We start from the raw sequence: 25,990 nt of genomic DNA, 5'->3' as shown, positions 1-25,990 counted from the left end.
CCCTTTTGTATATTCCTTGTAGTGGTTAGGGAATTCTTTGCAGAATTTAGATTGAAGAGGATGAGATGAGGTGAGGTGAGAATTCAGGAAGCAGATTAGGTGGGCCAAGAGCATGAAGTGAAGTTAGGGCAATATAAGTCCTCACATCCAGAAAATTTCCCTTTGACCTCTTTTCATCACTAGAACTTTTCCAGGATTTCCCCATTTGAAGCCACCACCCTCCTTAACCATGTTTCTAGAAGCAAGTTAACTATTTAATACATGAGAGAGATCTAGAATATCCAGAAAATGTCAACAAAAGTAGATTTGATATAATAATAATTAGATTGATGGATAACTTCAGAATTTCTATAATTTGGTTTGGAATAATGTGCCCATAGCAAAAGACAAATGCCGATGCATTCACTGGTTTCTCTGTATATTCTACTTCCACTTAGAGGTCAGGAGTCCATTGGCAGTGTTTGTTCTTCTGATGTGTCAAAAGTGTGAGATACGTGTGCTTGTGGCCCGCTCATATAGATAAGGAATATCAAGGAGATCTCTCCAATAGAAAAATATCTCCCCATTTCAGTGTGTGAATTATACATTCATTTTCAGCTAGGTTACCACGTTGTTCTTTTAAAATGTTTAATGTACTCATTATACATCTGGATTACAGTTCTTGACATTTTCGTTTGAACTTTTTCAATTCAAACGTTGATTGCCAAGGCCACTTTGACTAAAGAGTAAGAGTATTATTGAAAGAATCAATTGAGTGTGGGAGCAATATTTATATATCAAGGAGATCTTTATGGCAGGCCTAGGTAGTATACTTTGGATAGCTTAAGAACAATTAAAATTTGGGGTTTGGAAGAAGAGACAATAGAAAGTGAGATAAAGAAAGAAAGACACTGAAGAAAATCTTTGCTCAAAAAAATGTAAGTTTTTCCCACATCCTTTGTGCCAATGAGAATGATCTGGGAACCCTCTCTGTCATGCACGGTGGAGCTTCTATTTTATGACTACAAGATGACATATTCTTTATCAACAGAAGGAAATGGTTGAATGAACCATAATTTTTCATTTGAAGGAGAAAAAAAAGCCACCATTTGAAAAATAAGAAATATGTACAAAATGGAGATGTTAAAAGTAATTTGAAAGTATTAGAATAGAACTGCACATAATGAGTGAAAATACTTTTGAATGTGTGAAAGTTGTTAAAGTAGGCTTTTAGCTTCAAATAAATATATGCCTAATAGCAAAGCCACAGCTAATTAAAGAACTAAGAAAAAAAGGAATATTCAAACATCAGGAGTGATCTAAAAAGCAGCAATGATCAAAGAGTTTCTTTAATTATTACTAACAGTGCGAAGTAGTCTTCCTACAGTATGTGATATTGTAGATAAGTAGGTCCATCCATTTGATATGTGCATAGGCTGCTTTAAAAGTAGAGTGGGGAAGTAGTAGTAAATGTCACTGAAATATGTCTTTTAGATGTGGTTTGGGTAGAGTTGAGAGTATGTAATAAAAATGATGAATTGACTAACTCTTCTTTTCCTGTTTTCTTGCTTGTAAGCACAGTTGTTTAAATTCCCTCTATGGTTGGAATACGGGCACTTTTAAGAAAGCATTCCGCTGAAAGTATTTGGGTGTTTTCCACTATCACATAAATCTCTTAGCTGGTGGTTGACATTCTTGGAAAGTCCTATGATAGGCATTCGTTACCATCAGAGGGGCCCTCTAAAGAGTGAATTCATAGTTGTTTAACAAAACAGGGAAATGTAATGAGTCCTAGATAAGTATAATCCTTTGAATGAAAATTTTGTTCAGAAAGCTTTTTAAGCTTAAGAAAGCAAAACATATCAACACAATCTACCTTTTCTATGAGAAAGATACATGATTATTTCACTGACTAGTCGTGGAAAACTTATGCACATCATCATTCATAATGACATAATTACACTAGAGGAGTAGCATCAAGAATTAGTTTAGGGCAAAAGCTCTTGAGTCGAACTCCTGGGTTCAAACCAAGCTCTACCATTTATTATCAATATTTGAACCTGGAATCAGTTACTTGATTACTGTTTGCCTTTTTTTCTTTGTTAAGCATGAGGGTAATAATAGTAATTACTTACATGTATTATTTGGACAATTAGAGGAGATGATAATATATGAACAATATACACGAAGTGCATTATTTATATACTTATACCTTGTAGATATGCATGTACCTTGTACATACAAGTACTTGCACATGTGTTTACTTGTATTGTATATATGTATATATCTTGAACGTACAAGTACTCAAGATTAGGTTTGTATTAAAACTATGATGGCTTTTCTTCATACAGTTTCAGGTTTAAATACCTGGAAATTGATAGAGAAAACAAATTCACATACATTTTGAAATTTTCCCTGTCACGTTGGAAATATAGACAACAATAAAGCTTATGTAATTCATATATTACATGAATAGTGAACAGGAAAAAACTCTTCAATGGAGATAAAAGCTGCATAGTATTTTGTATTCTATTCCTCTTCTCTGTGATGATGAAGAAAAGTGCCTAAAAATGAAGAAATCGAAGAGTAAACGGTCTCTATCGTTACCTTTCCATCATACCAATGGGTTATGACTCCTGTCTGTTCTAAATGGTGACCCTCAAAATAGGAGGCAGGCCTCGTTTGGGAGTTGGGAAGATGCGTGTGGTTGGAAAACATTCCTCAGACTGATTCTCCTATTTTCTCAGCCTCTTTCCTATTCAGACTAGCTGCCATTACATAGTAACATTTTCTTGCTCTTCATGGAGGGATGATACTGCTGGTAGTATTTACAGAGAAATCTGTTTATGCCTCCCAAAACGATAATGTTGGATGAATGTCTCATTCCACCGAACAGTAAAAACTAAAGGGTTAAAACATCTATTTTGGCCGACAAGTCAGCCTGAAAAGATGCTACTTTCAATATGTGACCAACACAGCCATGGCAGTTAGTATGGCTGGGAGGAACAGGTGTAACAAATCCAGTCACTGATATTCTGAGCAAGAGAGAAGAGTTGAAGCAAATTAGAAAGATAGGAGGTTTAGTATGAAGTCTGTTTCAAGAGACAAAGCTTGCCAAGAAAAAGCATAACCTTGCAAGCCAGTGCAGCACAAGACAGGGACACTGGATATCTGAGTCCAGGACGTTATCATATCTGCTCAAACACGGAGTTCAACGAAAGAATAGGAGCTGCAGAGAGTAGTGATACCAGGGAAAGGTGGTGGCTCCGGAGAAAAGGTTCCAGAGAGATTTGTGTGATTTTGAGTTGGGGAAATGGATAGAAGTTCTTGCATCACTCATACATAAAGAGAAGAACACTGGACACAGATGGATCCAAAGAGAAGTGATAAAGGTCAATATAACTAGTTTAGAGACACTCCTCATGGCTGGAGAGACATTACCACCTCCTTAAGGAGGTAAAAAAAAGTAGCAAACATTTGAAATTAGACAAACTGTTCAAAGTTAGTTAATAAAAAAAATTAGAGTTTATCCCATTAGATATTTCTTTTTAAATAATTCCCTTATTTGTTGAAATAATAACACAATGATTTATTGAGTATATGTGTCAGACAGCAAGCAAATTATTTAATGTAAATTACCTAATTTAACACCACAACCCTAGGTTTTCATGTCAAACATTCTAACAAAACGTTTGTTTGGGTCTAAGCTAGAGTTGTGTAGCAAGGAGTGAAACCAGGGCTATTTGACTCCAAAGACATTTTTCATCCTTATGAATTTAATGAAATTTGTGTAAAGAGCCTCATTGGTTGTTTATTATAATAATGTTAAACCCAGATTGGTCATATCATTGAAACAGGGTTCTTTAAACTGTTGCTTAGCTCTGCTGCATGTCATTTACATGATAAGAAAAAGGCAAGAAATGTTTACAGAATCCTACCAAACTCACACTGGCATTGGAGCATCACACCTACTTCCTTGCTCCACTAATCCAATCCCCCTTGGAATGTTCTGCTGTGGCTATTTTTCATGGATATGAAGTGTCTTCTCTAAGCACTTTATGTAAATGTAATAATAAGTTGTTCCCTGAGATAACATTTGGCAATCTATTTTTGCAAAGTAATTATTGGAACAAAATGTCAGAAAAAAATGCCAATGTACAGTGTTTGTTCATTTTAACAACTTGTATTGAATGCTTACTAGACTCTCGACACTCTCCTTGGTTCTGAAGATTCAATAAATACAGAAGTAGTGTTTTCCCTCAAGGAGCTCATGGTCCAGCAGGGAGACAAACAGGTAAAGAGAGATATGAAGCACCCAAGCATTAATAAACTCTTTGCATCTAATCAATCGTTTTCATAATCAAAAACGCAAATAATTAAATTCAGTAAGGTCTCTTCAATATTATATAGCTGTTGGATTGGTGATTACCTTCTTATGTTCCCTGAATTATCAGTAACACCAAATAAAGTGTGAAATAATAAGAGCCTTTATGTGTATCAGCCGAGTTTTATCTGAGGTACTTCACACTCACGTGTGGTGAAATCAGTTACTCTTTCATTTAGAATTATTTTAAGTGCCTCTTTAAATGTACTTCAAAACTGAGTAAACTAATAATATGCACACTGTTTTCCATTTTGAATGTTTTACCTTCTCTACTGGGATCAAGAAATGAGTAGGTAATAATAGAGAAAAGCTCCTTGAATAGGGTAAAAGATTCTTGACATTGATCTAGGGAATAATGTTTTGGATATGACCCCAAAATCATAGGCAACAAAAACAAAAATAGACATATGAGATTGCATCAAACTAAAAATCTTCACAGCAAAGGAAACAGCCAACAGAGTGAAGAGACAACCTGCAAAATGGTAGGAATATTTGAAAACCACACATCTGATAAGGGGTAGGATTAAAATATATAAATATATATTCAAAATATATAAAGAACACAAACAACTCAATAGCAAGAAAACCAGTAATCATATTTAAAAATAGGCAAAGCATGTAAATAGTCATTTTGCAAAAGACATACAAATGGTCATTAGATGTATAAAAAGATCATCAACACTAATGATTAGGGAAATGCAAGTCAAAACCACAATGAGATATCACCTTACACCTGTTAAAATGGCTATCATCAAAAAGACAAAAGGTAACAAGTGTTGGTGAGGATGTGGAGAAATGGGAACCCTTCTACACTGTTGGGCGACATGTAAATTAGTACAGCCATGATGGAAAACAGTATGGAGATTCCTCAAAAAACAGAAAATAGAACTACCATATGATACAGCAATCCTAATTACGAGTATATATTCAAAGGAAATGAAATCAGGATCTCAAAGAGATAGCTGCACTCCCGTGTTCATTGCAGCATTATTCACAATAGCCAAGACATGGAAATAATGTAAATGTTGGCTGACAGATGAATAGATAAAGAAGATGTGGCACATATATACAGTTATTATTATTCAGCCATAAGAAAGAAGGAAATCCTGCCATTTGTGACAACATTTATACACCTGGAGGACATTATGCTAAGTGAAATAAACCAGATAGAGAAAGACAAATACTGCATAGTATCACTTATATGTGGAATCTAAAATAAAATTTTAAAACAACTTGAATTCAGAAGCAGAGAATAGAACACTCATTACCAGGGGATGGTGGGATGGGGTAAATGGGGAGATGTTGGCAAAGGGTACTGTAGGGGAGGAAGACATTTCCTCTACCCTCTCTGGGTTCCTCTGGCTGGAGAATGAGTTAAATTCACATGAGACAGAATAGCAGGAGAAAATTAATCAAAGCTTTATAACATGTATACATGGGAGAGGCTCAGGCAAGCTGAGCAACTTGCCAAAATGGCTGAAGCCACCACCTTAAATATCATATCCAGCTAAAGACAAAGGAGGATGTTGGCGGTGGGGGGAGTCAATTACAGGAGGTTACCAGACAAGCATAATAAACAGGAATAAGATTATTATGCAGACTTAAGTCCTTGCATTCTGTATTGATAGGAGTTTCTAGAGATAAGGTCATCCCCCTTCTTCCTGGTACAGAGAGGCAGACAACTTTACAGATGGAGATTTCCCTTACAAATGTAAATGTTTCTTAACAAAGGGTAAGCAAGCTCCACTCCTCAGAGCCTCCTTCTCTGTCCCAGTTTATTAAAAGTAACCAGCCCCAAATAATCCTCATGCCAAAGAGACATATCTTGGGGTGGCCAATGCCAGTCCCCCACAGTACAAAGTTGCAGTTATATTGAATGAATAAGTCTAGAGATCTAATTTACAAGCATGATGACTATATTTAATAATACTGTACTGAGCACTGGAAAGATGCTTTGAGAGTAGATTTCAGGTGTGCTCGTCACACACAAAAGATGGTAACTATGTGAGGAGATGATATGTTAATTAACTTGACTGTAGTAATCATTTCACTGTGTACATGTATATTAAATCATCATGTTGTACACTTTAATCATATACAAGTTCTTTTAAAATATATAAATTTAAAAGGTGATAATAAAGAATACATTTTGCTGATAATAAAACAAATTAGGTAAGTGAATGTATAGGCTCAGCTATTCTGTTTATCACTAGAAAAAAAAAGTGAATACTTTAGGAATGCGACTGACTTGCAAAGGTAAAATCAAAATACAAACAATAAATAATATTTGCATGCTTACTAGATGCCGGGTATTGTGCTGTTTATGTATATTTTCATTTAATCTTTACAACAGTGTCAGAGACTGACAGTCTTATTTATTCCATTTTATTAATGCAGAAACTAAGGCTTAGAGATAGTACTTTTTCCAAGTTTATAGAAGCAGTAAGTAGAAGAGCCAAAATCATAATTTAGGACTCTGATAATAAGGCCACATAAATTACCTGTGCTTTAATGCCTCTCTCTGTCCTGTTGCTGCTTTATGTTCTGACACCCTTGTGGTCATTTCAGAATGATAGTAGCCCCTGATTTCTGATGTGGAATACTCCCGGAAGTTCTTAGATAGTTGGTTGCAGTCTTGTTTCCGTGTCTGTGTGGTCTATGGATACGGCACATTCAATTACACTGGTGAGACAGGTTCATCCAGAGGGAAGAAAAAGAGTGCCTGGAGTGTACACAAAGACGTTAGAAGAGGAAATAAGCATCAGAAGTGGATAAATCAGCAATAAAATAAAATTACCTATCTATCAAAAGATTTGGATAAAGTGAAATGAGGCAACTCAAAGAGCAGAGAGAATGAGAAGATTTCTTAAGAAAGGAATCTTTATTAAACTTGGGAAAAGAGGGATAAAACTACCAGAGATTGTGGGTTTTGGACCCAGATCCCTACAGAGCCAATGGCACTCAGTTACAAGAATGAATATGGGAGAGAGTTGGAAACACAGTAGTTTCCTCTTATCAGCAGTTTCACTTTTCATAGTTTTAGTTACCTGCCATCAACTTTGCTCTGAAGATATTAGGTGGGAAATTCCACAAATAAACAATTCATAAGTTTTAAATTTCTCACCATTCTGAGTAGCATGATGAAATCTTGTGCTGTCCTGCTCCATCTGCCCAGAATGTGAATCATCCCTTTGTCCAGCATACCCACGCTGACTACGCTACCCCTCTGCTAGTCACTCAGCAACTGTCTGGGTTATCAGCTGGACTGTCGTGGTATGGCAGAGCTTGTGTTCAAATAACCCTTGCTAATTAATGGCCCCAAAGTGCAAGAGAAGTGATGCTGACAATTCAGATATGCCAAGGAGAAGCTGTAAAGTGCTTCCTTTAAGTGAAAAGATGAAAATTCTCAGCTTTAATAAAGAAAGAAAGAAATCATATGCTGAGGTTGCTAAGATCTACAGTAACTTTTATTACAATGTCTTGTCATAATTGTTCTACTTTATTATTAGTTATAGTTGTTAATCTCTTACTGTGTCTAATTTATAAATAAACTTTATCATAGGTGCATATGTATAGGAAAAAACATAGTGTATCTGGGGTTTGGTACTATCCATGGTTTCAGGCATCCACTGGGGGTCTTGGAATGTATCCCCCTCCCATAAGGGGGAACTACTGTAGATCTGCCAAATACACACAGACATACACACACACACACACACACACAGAGTATACAATTCGGAAGATCGTCCAGTGAGGCAAAAGAGGCTGGTAAAGAGAGCATTTAAGTTATATGGAGAACAAATAATACACATTACTAATTACCTGATGATCTATCAGATTACATTTCTCTTTTCCTTTGGTTCCCAGAAAACAAACAGCAGACAAATCTGCAGGACATTAATAGTAATTCTGTTGAAACCTATGATTGGTTTATTTGTATTATCCTTTTCTATTTTTCATATTTTCCTTGTGAAGCTGTTTTCACCCTGATAAATACTAAAGCTAATGAGCTATAAAGAAGCTTATGTACACATACATGTCTATGGGAGTGTGCATATGTGTATGTCTTCAGGATTTCAATTATTTTTTAAAGCTGTTATAAAGTATTGTTATATTTACATACTATATTGTTATATTTACAATATAATATATATATTGTTAGGCATTTATGTTCAAAGTTTGCTGTTTTAATAAAGAGATAATTTTAACATAACTTATAAACAAATGGGATAAACCCAAGTTAGTTGGAGCAGAGAAGTGGCATTATTAATATCAGAGAAAATGTGTTTCTTCTTGGCATCTGGCAGTGAATTATGTAAGTAAGATCATATAAAAATTAACCCTTAAATGACTGAATGTATTGTCATATAAGTCAATTAGGGAGAAAGCAACATCATAAGCCATGATTAGAGTAAATTCACCTCATATGACTTTATTCATTGAAAGTATGATGATGTTAGGGCTCATACAGGATTTTCTTCAGATAATAGCATGGGTCTGTGATATAGCAGGATAACAAGCAAAGAAAGTCTGCATTTTGGCTGGATATTCCTTGATAACAGATGACATTTTGATAATGTGATGTCTAAAGTTTGGTGTGAATATTAAGTATGAGAAAAATACTCCAGTTCTTATTTAAGTCCTTTAATGTCATTGCATAAAATTGTGTGACAACCCCACTTTTTCACACAGGTACCATATGCAAAATTATGATGGAATGTGGGATGCCATATGTTTGAATTTACTTATTCTTGACTGTCAAAGTGAAGCTTTGTGTTTATCATCTGGGTTACAATATTTTACACCTCCTGTGGAGTTCTTGCCTTAAAATGATATCGTCAGCTTCTTTTTAAAAATGTCACTAAAGCAGGAGATACGAAAGGCAACCAGATGCAGGAAAGGAAAATAAATCAGAGCCTATGGCTACATAGAATTGAGAAAACATTCATGGTCAATTTTAGCTCATGCATTTTATTGGTGAGGACAATACTATAAGAAAATAAAACATGCCAACTTTCTGAAATAGGATGAGCAAGGGTAATTACAGATCCTCAAATTATCATTTTACAACTAACCTTAAAGCAACAAGGTAGACCACCAACCCTAAAAGTAGACAGTGAAATAAGGACCACAGATACAAGTGAAAATGACTCTTTGTAGCTCAACAAACATGATTGAAAAGAAAATAAAATAGAAAAGGCAACAAAATGAAAATGAAAGGAAAACGAAATCAGACCAGATGTTGTGAATCTGTTTTTCATGCAGAGATGTTTACATTCGAGGAATGGCCTTGCAGAAGAGGTTGCTGAGATAATAACACTGAATTTGTTCAAGACAGTTTGATTAGATGGTCTGACAGTGGAGGTTTAGAACTGAAAGGAGAATAAGCTGTATAGGACAACTGGACTCCGCATCTTTTAAAAATGTCTCATACCTTGATTCAAGATCTTGAACAAAGATGATATTTCTCTGCTTTTTATTTAGCCTTAGGATCAAAAGAACACAGTATGTTTTGTTCCACACTTTTATCAATCTTTTTAATAGCTTACCTCTCATTACTATCAGCAGTTTTTGCTGTCATGTTACTTTCTTCCTGATTTTATTATTATTGTCCTCGTTATAGTACCTGCACTAGCATCCCTGACTGTGATCCTTATTATATGGATAATTGTTCCATGTACTACTGTCTTCTATCATGTTTGAATCGTGGCAAAAATTTCTTCTAACTACAATACCTTGTAGATAGATTGCATGCAATCACTGTAATTGTTGGACATATGACTTCTATTCATGCCAATTTTCACTTTGGAGCTTTCTGTATGAGGTAAAAATTTGTTCTTGAGCACAGAATTAGAAAATAAAAGAACTACTTTTTTGATCGTTAAATAGGAAATTTTAAAATTTTCATGCTTCTCTTTTGCTGAATTGAATGTAGCCGAACTAAGATGTCCACACACAAAGGACATGAATTGTATTTTACAAGTCATGAAAGAAGCAACTAAAAACAGTTAAAATGTGCAAAGAAAAAAGATGTAAACAATAAATAATCCATCTAATAAAATAATATTTATAAATTGGTTATGTTATGTAAAATTCTCCCAATAAAATGCCTTTTGAGAAATTCTTCAGTTTTTATATAGATTTCACTTTAGCAATGACTCCCACAGTACGTCACTTGTCTTCAAACTCTCATAATTGGAGACATCAGGGACTGTTGAACACATCCTTGTAATTTTGATAGGAAAATTACTCCACTGCCACTTTCACAATCATCAAGGAACTTGTAAATACATGTAGGGGAGGAAGACTTTTCTTCTACCTAATGTGGGTTTGTCTGGCTGGAGAATGAATTAAATTCACGTGACACAGAATAGCAAGAGAAAATTAAACAAAGCTTTATGAGGACCATGGCCCAGGGCCTTTCTTCCCGAAGGAAGAAAGGGCACCAAAGAAGTGAAGTGCACAGAGTGGTTATATACCCCAAACAGGATATTTCACATATGATTGAAATGTTCCTCCCACAATAGTCACAAGATTGCCCTGTCGGCACAGCGCTTGATGAACACAGCAGGTAGTGGGTCTGCTATCTCGGAGGGCATAGCAGGAGGCAAGTCTACTGTCTTGAGCTGGTTGGTCACAGGTGAGTGCAGCAATCAGTTCCTAGCCTAAGGAAAGATGCTTAATCCTTAAAAAAATGCCAACATTGGGAGGGGGAGGGAAGTCAGTTACAGGAGGTTATCAGACAAGCACAATAAACAAATGCAGATTTAAGTCCTTGCCTTCCCCATTGATTAAGAGTTTCTAGAGACAAGGTCATCTCCCCTTCTTCCTGGTCCAGAGGGAGATATCTTTACAGATGGAGAATTCCTTTACAATGTAAATGCCTCTTACAAAGGGTAAGTAAATTCTACTTTTCAGTTGTTTTCCTGTCTGCAAAGTAACTAGCCTCAAATAATCCTGATGCCAAAGAGACATATCTTGGGGTGGCCAAATCCAGGTCCCCACATACACAATGGACTTTAAAAAAGTATTCCCACAAAGACCAAGACATACGCACTGTGATACATTTGATCTCAATGGAACAATCCATGGTATGTAATGCAATGATGTGGAAACAGAGAGAGAGCTGTTGGAAAAGGAAATGGCCTAGCCACTCTTCCTGTGCACATATGGCCCTCATCAGTTCTTTGTCTCCGTGTAGCTGTGTGTTTAGGTGCTCATTTCTGTCATTAGACCGTGAGTTCTTTAAAGCAGAGACAGTGACTTGTTTATCTTATCAACTTCTAAAATATTTAGTAGTAGGACATCTGTAAATACTCATTTAATGAATGAATATTTTAAAATCAGTTTAGTTACTACTAGTTTGCAGGCAGAAAGAGAGAGAGAGGAAAAACAATCCTGGAAGAACTAATGGTGTTAAGATTTATCTGGGGGTATCAGACTCATATTTACTTGAGCAATATATACTTGTTAACAAATTGTGGTTGCTTAGTTCTCTAAGTCGTACCTACTAAGGTTCATTCTTTAATAACATTGTTAATTAAAGATACAGTATAATTTAAAATAGCAATCATTAAAATGGTATTACTTATGAATTACTACATACAGTAGTGTTTTATGGGAAATAAATAAATGCTTTAGAAAAAAACAAAAATTAACCATAATGTCATTATGTATTAAAAACTACTATTAGGACTTTGGAAATTTCTTTCTAACAGTTTCTGGAAAGGTATGTAATTATATAGTATATTATAAACAAACATATATATATATAATTTTTAAACCAAGGTCCTATTTTAATAGATATATGTCATGATTTTTTCCCTTAAAATTATCTCATAAGCGTCTTTCTGTGCAATTTAAATATTTTATAAGCTTTTAAATTGTTTTATAATATTCCATTAAATGGAGGTATTATTTATGTTCTCCGGTGGTTAGTTGCCTTATAAAATAACCTCATTGGTAGTTGTTATTTCAATCAGCAGCTGCAGCTGAAGTTTTATTATGACATAAATCCATAAATTTACGTGTGTGTAGGGGATTATCTTGGTTTACTAGAAAAGGAATGCCTTTTAGAGTGATGATTTTGGGACTGTCATTTCCTGACCTAACTCCATTAATCCATGGCCTGGATTGAAGAGTTCTCTAAATACTTAATAACTATTCCACTGACTTGTTGTTTGCCATTGCTCCATTGCTCATAAACTTTTTGTACCTGTCACAAAAAAATTTTAAAAGTCGGTTTTATCTTTTAATTAGGTAACTCTTCCACAGTATTCCCGTAAACTGAGTCCATTTACAAGGTGTTAATGCCTGTCATCAACTTTAAATATCATTTTTCGTGTGAATACTCAACTTATAATGAGGGGAAAACCTTTATAATCATTCTCTTGAAATTTTAATTCCTGACAATTTCATTTAGTGATTTTAATACTTTTAAAATAAAGTTTAGTAAACTATATCGTTAATTATTTCTGCCTGATTACACCCTACATTTTAGGGAAAAAATTGCTTACATATAACCAAAAGAGATTTTTGGTATCCTTCTTTTAATATCTGAATTAATCTACATTTATTCAATAAGATTTTGGATTCAGTGTATGTTTTCAGAGTTAAATTAGAAAGTCAAATAATTGTTTATAAATACATAGGCCTTCAAGAAAGAGAGAACTCAAGAGAAAATTACTGATGCTGTCAAAATTGGGATCTAGTTCAGAAGTTACAGGATAGCTATTAGGATCCCTTAGAAAATCTTCTAGAGGACTCTGGGGGAACTTCATGGAGAAATTCCTTGAAGAGGTGAATGATAAGCACACACTCTTTAGAAATCTGAGTTAAGATGAAGTATATTGACTTCCCTGAAGAATGGTACTTATATAAAAGAAATATACATTTCAACAAAAGGACATTGTGACTGAGTTTGAGATAAAGTCATTGAGTAGGGAAGCCAGCTTTCCTAAGGCATACATTCAGTAACAGTCTTGTCCTTTTTAATTATTAACCTTTTTTTTCCATGTGAAGAGATACTGTATTTTAAAAGGTAATTGAAATGATTGAACTGCATATTTAATGTTCTGGGGGAAAAAAAGAGAGAGAAAACAAATAAAATTTGCCAGGTTATAAACAACTCATTGGTTTCTAATTTTATCCGTATATTTGTCACTTTATGTACTTTATTCTTTGGAGTTTCTGTTCTATTATATGTGTCATCTACTCCAAGGAGGTCATTTAAAATAGTGACAGGATTTCCTTATCTCTGTGCCCAAAAGTACAAACTTCGTAATTGGACACCCAAGTTATTCAGTATTTTGAGCTATAAACAAGGAATAGCACCCAAATGAATACTGACTGCATTTTACAAGAATATCCAGCAACAGAGGCATCCGACATTAGCATCCAGTGTGCAGGGATTGAACGCTTTTATTGCATAATATGGGAGAATTGCTCACTACTGCCTGTTCCTGCTGACAGTCCTGATGTTCAATCTGGTAATATCTTCAAAGCTATTTTTTTTTTTTACCCAGTGCTTTGATATTAGATGTTAATAAGTTCTTGGTCTATGGGAGAGGAAGCAATGGGACAATTAACATGAAAAAGCTCAGACTAAGAGGAGTCAATGGAAGAAAGTATGAGCTGAATAAGACTGCCTAAGGTTTGGTTTGCTTTTACTGTTTGTTTGTTTTGTCAAGATAAGGGCAGCATAAAATTCGATAACCTAGACTTTTACTCTTAAACCAGAATAGCTAAATAACTGAGGCATTAATTCACTCGCTAATTTCTTCTTCTAAGGCCATTACCTCTGGTGGCGTCTCCAGAATACTTTAGGTTCCCTCTAGCTCTGATGGCTCCATACAGATGCAGAATATTAACGTTACTAGAACACTGTTCATGTGAGCTTTGCAGAATTGAAACTATCCCTCTAAATATGCATAGATGATATCTCATGCCCAATTAAAATGAATGTGAAAATTTATAATGTATTCGGTTACATAATATTATAAACAATCTTTTGCGACATTTTTATAAAATTTAGAAAATATTTTAAACCTACATTTTCCTCTTTTCATCATACATTTGGGATAGCTGAATAATATAATTTTAGAATCACCGTATTTTAAAGCCAGATGAGACTTAGCATTTATAGGATCTGAGCAGGTCAGACAAACTTAATTTCAGGTTATGGCTCATCACTGTAACTGTGAATTTTGGAAAGATACTTATCTGCTCAAAGCTTTGATTTCTTCATCTTCAAAACTGAAATGTAATAGGCCTATCTCTTAGGGTTATTATAAGAGTTTAATGAAATAGTACACATACGTTGCTTAGCACAATGCCCAGAAAACAACAGCCTTTCCAAAATTATTTGTTAAAAACTCAAACAAACAAATTGGCAATCAGAGATACTACTGTGTGAAAGTTAGAAGAGTTGGGGAAAGAATCAGAATTTTTCTTAATTATAGTCTTGGAAAAATTGAAGCATGTTCAAAATTCCCAATTCATTAATTGTAGACATCTGTAGACACTGAATGTTACTGAATATGTAAGATTAAACATTATTAGTTTTCTTCCAACTTTAGAAACTAGGCACAGTGCTTATTAACGGTCTGTGGCGGACTTGGCACTGAACACTGAATCTTTGAGGAATCTCCTTTGTTGTACAATTGATAAACCAATATTGATTTATTAACTAAACTTCAGAGTTTACATTAGGGTTCATTTTGTGCTATAAATTCTATGACTTTTGGCAAATGTATAATAACATATAACCATGCCAGTATCATACAGAATAGCTGCACTGTACTGAAAATCCCCTGTGCTCCATCCATTCATCCTTCCCTCCTGACACCAGAATCCCTGGCAACCACTAACCTTTTTATTGTGTCCATAATTATGCCTTTTCCAGAATGTCAAAAAGATGGAATCATACAGTGTGTAACCTTTTCACTTTGGCTTATTTCATTATCAACATGCATTTAAGTTTCCTCCATGTCCTGTGGCTTAATAGCTCATTTCTTTTCATTGCTGAATAATATTCTATTGCATGGATGTTTCACAATTTCTCCATTCAACTATTGAAGGAGGTCTTGGTTGCTTCCAAGTTTTGCTAATTCTAATTAAAACTGCTATAAACATTCATGCGAAGGTTTTATGTGTATATAGGTGTTCAAGTCATTTGAGTAAATACCAAGGATCATGATTGCTGGATCATGAGGTGAAAGCATTAGTTTTCTAAGAAAGTGCCAAACTGTCTTCCAATGTGGCTGTACCATTTTGCATTCCCATTAGCAACAAATAAGAGTTCCTATTGCTTCATATCTTCATCATCACATAATGTTGTCAGGGTTCTGGATTTTGGCCATTTTAATAGATGTGTAGTGGTATCTCATTATCTTTTTAATTTGCAAATCTATGATGATATGTGATGTCAAGCATGTTTTCATATGCTTATTTGTCATCTATGCATCCTCTTTGTTGAATTGTCTGCTCAGATCTTTTGCTCATTTTTAGTTGAGTTTTTTGTTTTCTTATTGTTGAGTTTTAAGAATTCTTTGTATATTTTGATACCAGTCCTTTATCAGATATGTGTTTTGCCAGTATTTTTCCTGGTTTGTGGTTTGTCTTTCATTTACTTAACAATATCTTTCACAGAGCAGAAATTTTTGGTTTTTAGGAAGTAAAAATTATCAATTTTTTTCTTTTCTTATTTATGCTTTCCGTGTTGTATTTAAAATGGCACTTCCAGATCCAAGTTTATCTTGAATTTCTCCTAGGAGCTTTATGGTTTTGAATTTTACATGTAGGTCTATGATTCCACATGAATTTTTGCTTTAAATTTTCTTCCCCTGAATAGAAAAAATTATTTGAAGAATGAGTAGCTTCCAAGTCAAAGCATGCAACCAAAGAAAAAATTTCCAAAGTTGAATGCAAGACTCTTACAAATTTAAGGCGAGCATGTGTCACAAATTTATTACTGAGAACCACCAAGATGACAATGCTTGTTTGTGGAGAACTGGATAAAGAAAGAACGGTTAAATAAAATTCTAATTTAGAAACAAACTGGTTAATGTCCTACAGAGTAATAAAAATGTAACCTGCAGGATTATCTTTTCTACAAAAATTATTCCCATCTTTACCCGATAAAAATTTACCTGTATTATTGTGTGACAGGAATCATTTAATGGCTATCAGTTTTAAAAACAAAATGAGCATCTACTACTAACCAATAGTAAATATCCTACCCAATCATAAATAGCAAGTGGAACAAAGGCACACACTTTTGGAGAATTAGTCATCTGCCAGGTAGGCCTGATTCACAGTCTGCCCAGGAGAACACTGAAAGGACAAGCAATGGTACCCTTTGCCTCTTTCCAAGCTTTGATAAATTTCTTAACTATTTCACAGGGGAAACTGTTTTTAGAGCCTACTTAAGACTGCTGAAAGAAATACGAAGGCTTCAGTGGCTTTGTTTTTGTGATTTTTTATTTCTATAGAATCGTGTCTGTGTAAGCACTGCAGAGTGCCTGAAAGCATAGCTGGTAAAGAACTAGTTTGGGAGACGCAATCTTGAACTTTATTTTTCTTTTGATTATTCTCAGAAGTAAGTCAGGTAGGTTTGAGCTGGTTAAAGTCCAATGAAGAATAAACAGCTTATCATGCAGAGAAACTGGGCAGACTTTTGTGATAAAGGTTAGCAAAACTTCATTAAAATTATAAAGTGGTGATAATTTTGACTATCATGTTTTGGGAAGTGTCTTTTATTGCCCTGTTCATTCCTGTTTTCCAACATTATAGAGGTCGCTGTTTGCATCTCAGGATAGCGATAAAATGATTGATAGAAATCGCTAGCAGTTCAGTAAGTCTCTGCTCTTAAAATAATGAACTTTAGGATTAGCAGCAACACCAGGACTTTTTGTCCCTCACCCCAAATCAAACACTCAGCTGACACTCTGAGACTGTTAAGACAAATCTTCAGTCAAGTCTCTAAAACACATAATTTCTGAATGCGCTTGTTCTATAATAACATATTCTCTTTCTTTTAAACTTCATCTTAAAGCGACATAGTTGTAGAGTCCAAGTTCATCTACAGTTGAGAAAAACATGAATCCGAGGCTGAGCTCCTGATGATTTTTGCTGTGTCTGCAAGTAAACCCATTCCATCAGCAAAGACTTAAGAGAGACATCAGTAGGAAGTTTCATACAAGGCATCGATGTTTTCTTTCTTTCCTAGAGGCTTAGGGTTATACAACCGGGCATAAAAACTCAAGCTATCATGAAGGCCTTTTTAGCTACTTAAATTCCCCCAAAATGTGAATAGCAAAGAAATAATTGTTTTTAAGAAAGTATTTTAATGTTTAGTTATTGTGCATATGTGGGAGGTGCCCAACCTTTTTCTTTTCTTTTTCTGGCACTCTATGTTTAGAATTTCATGCAAATAATTGTTGCTGGCATTTTGTGAAACATTCAGGGTAACAGGAAAGTGTCACAATAAGGGAAATTTTGCAAATCTTTCCTAATATTTTTGTGCTATATTTAATCTTAGAAATTCAAAGATCATTTAGTCATCATTTCCAACATTCTCAATATAGCTGCTTCAAATAACATCTGGCTATATGCTTCTTGCCACTTATTTCATTTATTATTTTTTCATATTATATATGTTCACATAGGACTTTTATTTTCATATCTGACCTTACCTCTATAATTCCTCAACATAACTAACACTATGGTTTCTAATTGTTGCTCAATGTAAAGCAATAACCACACAAATTTCTATAAGGCCAAGCAAAAAAAGAACCAGAAAAATCCTTGCTATAGTTTTATTTTCTGCTTTAAATAATAAAATAAATCGATGAGAATGTATATCATTGTTCTACAGAAGAGGTGAACGTTCAGTTCATTGTGGGTGAATATTCTCTGTATATTTTTTCCTGTGCAAAATTCACCAGGAAAAAAAATAGTTTGTGGCAGCTATGATTTCACCTTTAATTAAACAGAAATTACATAGTTTATTAGATAATTAATCTTCCAAGAATGAACACTGCTCTTTCCCTAAGCATCTTTTCACTTTTATAGAACTGAGCAAAAACAAATCAGCAATCTAAAATTAAGCACCTTTAGTGAATACAGATTAAACATTCATTGTACACATATATGTTGAGTTTGTTTTTAAAAAAAAAAAACCAACATACTTGGAAAATAACAGTTTCTTAATGTATGATTGAAGTGCACATCTGGGGACTTTTAAAAAACTGATGATTATTATGCCTTCCGCATTTACACTGGTACTTCAGTTCCAGGGGAAATATGATGGTGATGGCACACATGCAATTTCTGTTGAGATGGGACCATGCCTGGATTTATTATATGCCTAATGACATATTCATAAGTGAATACCACAAATTGGGTTAAAACTCTAGTGAATTTATAATGAGGATTTTCAGCCTTTAATCTTTTTCATGCAAATGACCTGAGTGTCCTTGATATGGGTTAAATTGACTAAATTTAAGGGCACAGAAGTTCGTCTTCCTATGTTTCTAACCCATAATTGAGGATGTAGACAAAATTACTGTTACCAGATGCATCTTATAAGAGCACTTCATCAATTCATTCCACTAACATTCTTGTTAGCCTAACAGGTGCCATGTATTATACTAGGGACTTGATATGATACCTCAAGAAATAAGATAAAATTTATGCACTCATATATATTTCAGAGTGTACTAGAGAGAGGGTTTCATTAGTACATCATTAAACCACAGGAAGTAGCTATAGTGGAAACATATAAACCATTTTATGGGAATCCCAAACAACATGGAACCAAGTTTCTTGTTCTAGGTCGGCACGGATTTCCTGAAGAAGGAACATTTGACTGGTGTCTTGAAAGAATAGTAGGAGTCAATCAAGCAGACCAGAAGGGATTGGAAGTTGTGATATTGTAATTTATAACAAGAAATATATATTTGGTCTTCATCTGTTTCTGGCACAGAGCTCCAAAAACTCTTAGAATTTCCTAAGTGATGAGAGCAATAAAGGTGTCTTTTGTTTTGTTAATGAGGTGACTTTTAGATCCCCATCTAAGATGGAGCTGGTTGCCAGGGGAACTAATCTTGTGATGAGAGGGTTGGAACTTTCAGTCCCACCTCCAGACCTCTGGGGAGGGGAAAGGGGCTGGAGGTCGAATGAATCACCGATGACCATGATTTAATCAATCATGTCTACATAATGAAGCCTCCATAAAACTCCAAAAGGACATGGTTCAGAGAGTTCCAGGTTGGTGAACATGTGGAGATGTGGGGAAAGTGGCATGCCAGGTGAGGGCATGGAAGCTCCACACCATTTCCCCATACCTTGCCCTATGCATCTCTTTCATCTGACTGTTTCTAAGTTATAACAGTTAAATCTAGGAACTAAAATGTTTCTTTGAGTTCTGTGAGCCACTCTAGCAAATTAATCCAAACCAAGGAGGATGTCATGGGAACCTCTGATTTATAAACAGTTGGTCAGAAGTACAGAAAACAACCTGGATTTACAAACAACATTTGAAGTGAGTGGGGTGGGGGCAGTCTTATAGGACTGAACTCTTAACCTGTGGAATCTGATGCTATCTTGGGGTTGATAGTGTCATAATTGAGTTGAGTTGGAGGGCACCCAGTTGGTGTCCAGAGAATTGCTTGTTGGTGTGAGGAAGCCTCCAGACATGCACATGTAGGGATTGGGTCCAGGAACCCAAAAGAGCAGTCCAGGTCAAGGTTCTAATATACCCACAGGAGCATAGGCATGGAAGAATATGGTGGATTTGGGAAATCATAAAATAAATATAACCGAAGCATAAGGGGCCTGCAGAAGAATGATAGGCATCAGGTCTAAGGTCACCAAGGACCATGTTCTTTGGTAGTTTGGACTGTATACTCTACAGCCTAAGAGGAAGGGGTGACTCTGCAAGGAGATTGCTTTATGAATCCCTGTCCTGTCTATCTTACCTGCACATAGTCAATCCAGAGAGAAAGTTAACAATATGTTCTGGAATTACCGAGATCTTTTTGTTGTACTTGTTCTCTATATGTGTTTTTAAGTAATAGTGTTTAAAGACTTTGGGTGGTGATTCATTTAATAAAGCCAGAAGCCATTCTTTTAGTATTCTTTCAGTTTCTTAGAAATATCATTGCCCACACTTATTGATATTCCACATATTTGCTCAGCCGCTCTAATTAGTTTCATCTGGCAGTATTAATCATTTTATAGAAAAAGAAAACATTGTTGTGCTATACTCATAACTCCCTGCTGTCTTCAAGTCCTAATCATACAAAGAGGGAAGGAGAGTAAGAGGTCTGGAGACTCTCTTCAGAGTGGGGACCTTTCTCCGGGATTCATTTACTTCAAGTCAACCAACCTTTTAAAAGCCCTTTGAAAATATAGATGTTTTCACAGATGTGATGAAGTTGTTCTTTTACAATATAAAAAGCATATATTTCATATTTTTCATTGTTCACTAATTTATAAAATTTCTGTAATTGCATTAAATCTCATTTTACGTGAATAAACATTAGTTGAATGGAACTCCCTAGTTTTATTTTTCTATGTAGTTAGGATAGGTGATATTTTTAAGAGTTTTCTAATTATAATTGCTTTTAATTAAAATTAAGTATTCCATCATTACATCTTTTGTTTTTGCTTTAATCTATAAACTTTCCTTAATTTCCACCTATCAATCACTCAAATCTAAGATCTTGTCTACTGGAACTAGAATCTAAAATAATGTGTAATGTATAAGAATTGCTGATAAAAATATAAAATTCTATATTTCACAAATTTTTCTATTCAAGAAATATAAGCAAAATCATGTCTGTATCTTTCCTTCCTAATTGTCAATGTCTTCCTTTCCCAATGTGCACTGCATCTGAAGTCAAAAGTTAACATAAATTATACTATGCTAGATTTATGTGATTTAGAAAAATAAAAACACCAAACTACTTTGATCTGTTTACTTGCAGAGAGCCATATCCTAGAAGATGTCAACAAATGTATTGTAGCCTTGAGAGACCTGGATGCTGATAATTTAGACCGTGCTGCAGGTGCTATCAGAGGACGGGCAGCAAGAGTTGCTCACATTGTCACAGGTGAAATGGACAGTTACGAGCCAGGGGCTTACACTGAAGGTGTGATGAGGAACGTTAACTTCCTTACGAGTACCGGTAAGTCTCAGTCCCCAGTTACAGCTGCACTGTTCCTGACATTTCAATCTATACAGCTACCAAATATCCAGACATACGGAAAGAAGATCTCGGTCTGTGTTGCTTGTTTCGAAGTGGATTGCTCTACTGTCTGACAGATGCTTGCATCCTGTGGTTATGTGATTTGAAATTTATCTCTGAGAAATAAATATACTCATTGGGGAAAAGAAATCCTTTATAAATATATGCATTATATAAATTGCCCACAGGCTTTAGCCATTTATGAATGTTTATTAATGCCAGAGCTGTTAGGAGATATAATTAGTCCAGATGTGGTAAGTATGTAATAGTTTCCAAACCCTCTTTTAGCTGTGTCGTTGCTCGCCCAGGTTTTTGTTTACATTACTTAAACAGAGTAAACTTGTCCTGTGTTTCCAGAGAAATACTCTTTACTTTTGTTGGCAGTCTATTTGCAAAACAACAATTTGTTCTTTCACATGATCTTCTTTGATTACTTAAGAAATATGGAACCAGGGTTTTGTTTTGGTTGTAGCACTCAAGTTAATATTTTCTAAAATCAACTAGTAAATTTTTAGTTTTTGAATCAGTCGGTAAAATGCATTCTTATCCTTAACACTGTTATTGGCATTTCTCCAAAAAACTTACAGAAGCATGTGACTTCATGTGGATTCAGAAATAATGGATATAATTTGAATGAGGGCAATCAACTATTTTTGTAAGTCATCATGGTAGAGCTTTTTCCTGTGAAAACCCCTTGTGATCTGTGAAATCTCCAGGTTGAATTTTTCTTACTAATTACCTCTTAACACTAGGGTGACAGTGCACCCATGTTTCCTAAAACGTTTGAAACGCCATACTTAAATTGTTCATCCTACCTAGAGAATTGTTATGTTATGCATAGGGCACATTAAATTTGGATGATATGTACATTATTTAGTGAAAGGAGTCGAAGAGAGGAGGATGGGTGATTTGGAGTGGGGAGGAAGCAGTTCCTTGAAATTAAGAGAAACATATCAACAGTTGAGAAACCTACCCTAGGGACTAGTTCTGAAAAGATATACCGCAAGGCAAGCCTAGTGAGGTTTGTAGAGAATTGATAATTAGTGTTGCTGTCTTCCTAGCATGTTGATACAGAAAATCAGTGATGAATCTTGGCACATAGTTTGCTCATCACCTCTTTAAAAATATTCCTAAAATAATGAAACACTAAAGATACGCTAAGGAAAGATGGAGTAGGAGCATCTACAACTCTACACATTATATTTCTTTACCAACTTCTCAAAAGCCACTGTTGTCACAAATAGGACAACATGGAAGTTGCTTTAACAATGAGGTATGGCAATATATTTACTTGCTTAAGGAGATGATTGTGTTATGATAGTCCAGCATCTCTTCCCTAAACTAAATTTAACTGTTCCTTTCTTTTTGGTCAAAATCAAGTACAGAGTTATTTTTTTCTCCCTTCTGAGAATGAAATTTAAGTAAGAGAAGAATGAATCAAGGTTCTCTTTTTAGCCAAATGAAAATTTCTTGTAAGAAATTGAATAGGTAAAGTCTACCAGGATTTGCCTCTGTCTCAGTTTTGTAATCATATTAGTAATATCTTGCAAACATACTCTTATGGTCCCAGTGTCTGTATAAGGTACTAAGTGTACGCTTTTATTCTCTATAGGATAGAGTCCATATCTGCCACATGCAGAAAAGTGAAAGGGAAATTCTAAAGTGTCCAGAATGTGAACTGTGTTGTTCAGTCTGTTAACAATCAATCCTTATAATCTGAAATCAGAAAATAAAAATGAAACAAAGTTGTTTACACGTTTAATTACAAGTTTGTCAATAACTCTATGATATATAATGACCTTACATGATAATTAACCAATATGGCTACATAATCATTCAATCAGAAGAGCGAGAAGTCCTTTTTCCTCTAATTAGTTGCATGTAACTTTAATTAAAATTCTCCAGGTAAATTATGTCCTGTGCCCTAAATATAATAAATATAGAGTAATCCTGGGTTATTCTGTATGTCACATCTTATTATTAATATAACAATATAGTTTATGACTTTGCAATTTTGTCATTTTAGCTTTTCAGATAATTTTTTGGCTTATCTTTGGAGAAAGCTTCTCGTTTTGGTTTTATACGTCTAATTCCAAACTTTTCTCCAAACAGATCTCCCTAAAATTTATCAAAAGCATGCCTCACTAAAGGGAATTCTGAGCAATAAATTAGATGAAAATGCTAATTAGATCAGTTTGATCTTAACCAAGGCTGAAATATGTGAGCATTTTCTCTCCCATAGAGATAGTGTCTGTGAAAAATACTTCCAACTCTTCTACCCTCCACAACTAAATAGCAGAAGATGTTCATCTTTGTTCACATCTGCTCATAACTTGGACTTGTTATTTATAAATAATCATCAAATTAAGTAATGACAAATGTCATGGTTTGTGTTATGAAGCTTTAATAGTTCACATTTTAGCAAGTGAATGCTGTATACACGTGGCGTGTTGTTCTCTTTCTTTTTCTCTTATACAGTTCCCAGGTGTTAACCCTGTTTCCTGAAAATAACTTAATAAGGAGCTATTGTGAACTGTTTTTATTACGGAGACTTCGTTATCTTTGCAAAACTTACCTTAAAGTACCGTCATCAATGATGAAAACTAGGCCATACTTATCTAAATCACAAAGAGTGTTTTTGGAACATTGCATCTTTGATTTTAATCGGACTTTGTGGTTCATTAGCACATTTTCAAGATTGGATGATCTTCTAAGTGTTTTCTCAGGATTAGGAAGCAGGGTTGCCCTGTACATGTCAGGAATTTGCATTGTTCATAAACCCTAGAAGTTGGTGTTAAGTGAAATGTAGGCAACATCTGGAATGCTGCATCTCATTCAGACAGAGGCATAATATTGTAATCTCCATGTCAAATTCTTCATTCTGCCCAGTTCTTCCCTGTCACTAAGCTCCTCCACCTGTCAGGAATTCCTGATAGGGGAGAGAAAATATATTGGCTTTTTCCTTAAATAACAAATCTTCTGGATTGCAATGTGAAGGCTTAGAAGTCATATTCTTAGCATCAACTTCAGTTCTTTCACACTAGGTTGGGGAAAAACCTAAACCAAGAGTGGGAGAACATAGTATTTTGTGTGTGTGATTTATATTCTCCATTAAATTTAGAAATTAGCCAGCCCAAACACATCTGTTTCAAACCCCCAAACCCCACCCGGTTTCAGTTTCAGCCAGGTTCATGGACCAAAACAGAACAGGCATGTAAATGAACCTGACCAAGACATCCTGGTGGCATCCCCCATTGGCAACTGATCATGATGGTAAATGAAGGATTATTGATCAAGTCCTCCTTTAGCTCAAACTGGAAAGAGCGTCACTAGAATCCTCTGTGTAATGAAATGGAGAAGAGTCATGTAGTTGCAATTTTTCTTCTTAAAGGCAAATGAGAAAGTTGAAAAGAATTTAGAGCCAATAAATATTTCCAAAATTTTGTTGTGGATTTTTCTTGTGTTTAGTTGAAACAACAGATAGGCTTTTAAGATGAATTTCATCTAAAAATCATTTTTAAAATTTTCATAGCAGTCAGTTACTCCTATTAATTCCCTTTCATTTAAGATTTTTCACATATAAATATCCTGCATTTCATAGCCTGATCACATGCTATTTTCTTTATGTTGCATCTCTATTCTTTAACTTAAATAGTTATAGGATAAAACACAAAGGCTTTAGTTCCAGCAGTCTCTGCCCTCTAAAATCCAGCAGAGGTTGAATATCAGTGGTCCACGTACTGGATATGACTCAATATGACTCAAAGAATTTTTATGTGTCCAGTGGAGTTTTGACCAACATTGTTATATGCTTTGTCATAAGAATTAATTTCTAGTTTGTATATATATAAATCCAGATTAATGGTGTTATTGTAATAAATGGGATAGTCTGGCAATACCAGGGCAGAGTTCACTGTGGAATTGGCTGGAGCTTAGTGATATCTTCCTTTTCTCTGAGCTTGGGCGTAGTTTCCTCCATTCCCTCTCATTATATGCCCAGTCCACTTCACTCACTTCATTTACCTGCCTGAACTCTGTAGGTGTTTGAATTCACCCAAACATGAAAAATTAGAAACTTTTTTTCCCTGAAGTGGGCCATAAAGTACCTTCTACTCCATCTAACATGATGCTTTCACAATCACACAGACGTGCCAGGATCCCTTTAGGTCTTGTCTGTGCTGTACCTGCCATTTTGAATAGCCTTGCCCCTTATCTCTCACATCAGATTTTATCCATCTTTCAAGAAACAGTGCATGTTCTCTGCCTTCTTGAAACCTCTCTTTCCCCCCTCTGGCAACAGTGAATTCTTTGGTCTTACGTCCTATAGATTTTAAAGGACTTGTCACTCGGTTACATCATTTCAGACACCTGTATG

At 35.0% G+C, this 25,990-nt stretch overlaps 1 protein-coding gene across 12 annotated transcripts in view; it reads left to right on the top strand.

Annotated features, from left to right (window-relative positions):
* The window catches only part of CTNNA3 (catenin alpha 3), a 1,499,312-nt gene that overhangs the window by 1,090,973 nt on the left and 382,349 nt on the right, over positions 1-25,990 (top strand). For 11 of the 12 annotated variants that reach the window (XM_070488663.1, XM_070488665.1, XM_070488664.1 and 8 more), the window contains one exon: positions 21,355-21,555. In XM_070488663.1, the coding sequence (XP_070344764.1) occupies positions 21,355-21,555 (201 nt within the window). Of the gene's footprint in view, positions 1-21,354; positions 21,556-25,990 lie in introns of those variants that run through there. The other variant, XM_070488679.1, reaches the window with a different exon arrangement.

Source organism: Equus asinus, chromosome 2 (genome assembly GCF_041296235.1).
Source record: "Equus asinus isolate D_3611 breed Donkey chromosome 2, EquAss-T2T_v2, whole genome shotgun sequence".
Taxonomy (NCBI): Eukaryota; Metazoa; Chordata; class Mammalia; order Perissodactyla; family Equidae; genus Equus; species Equus asinus.
This window is presented reverse-complemented; position numbering and strand designations above follow the sequence as displayed.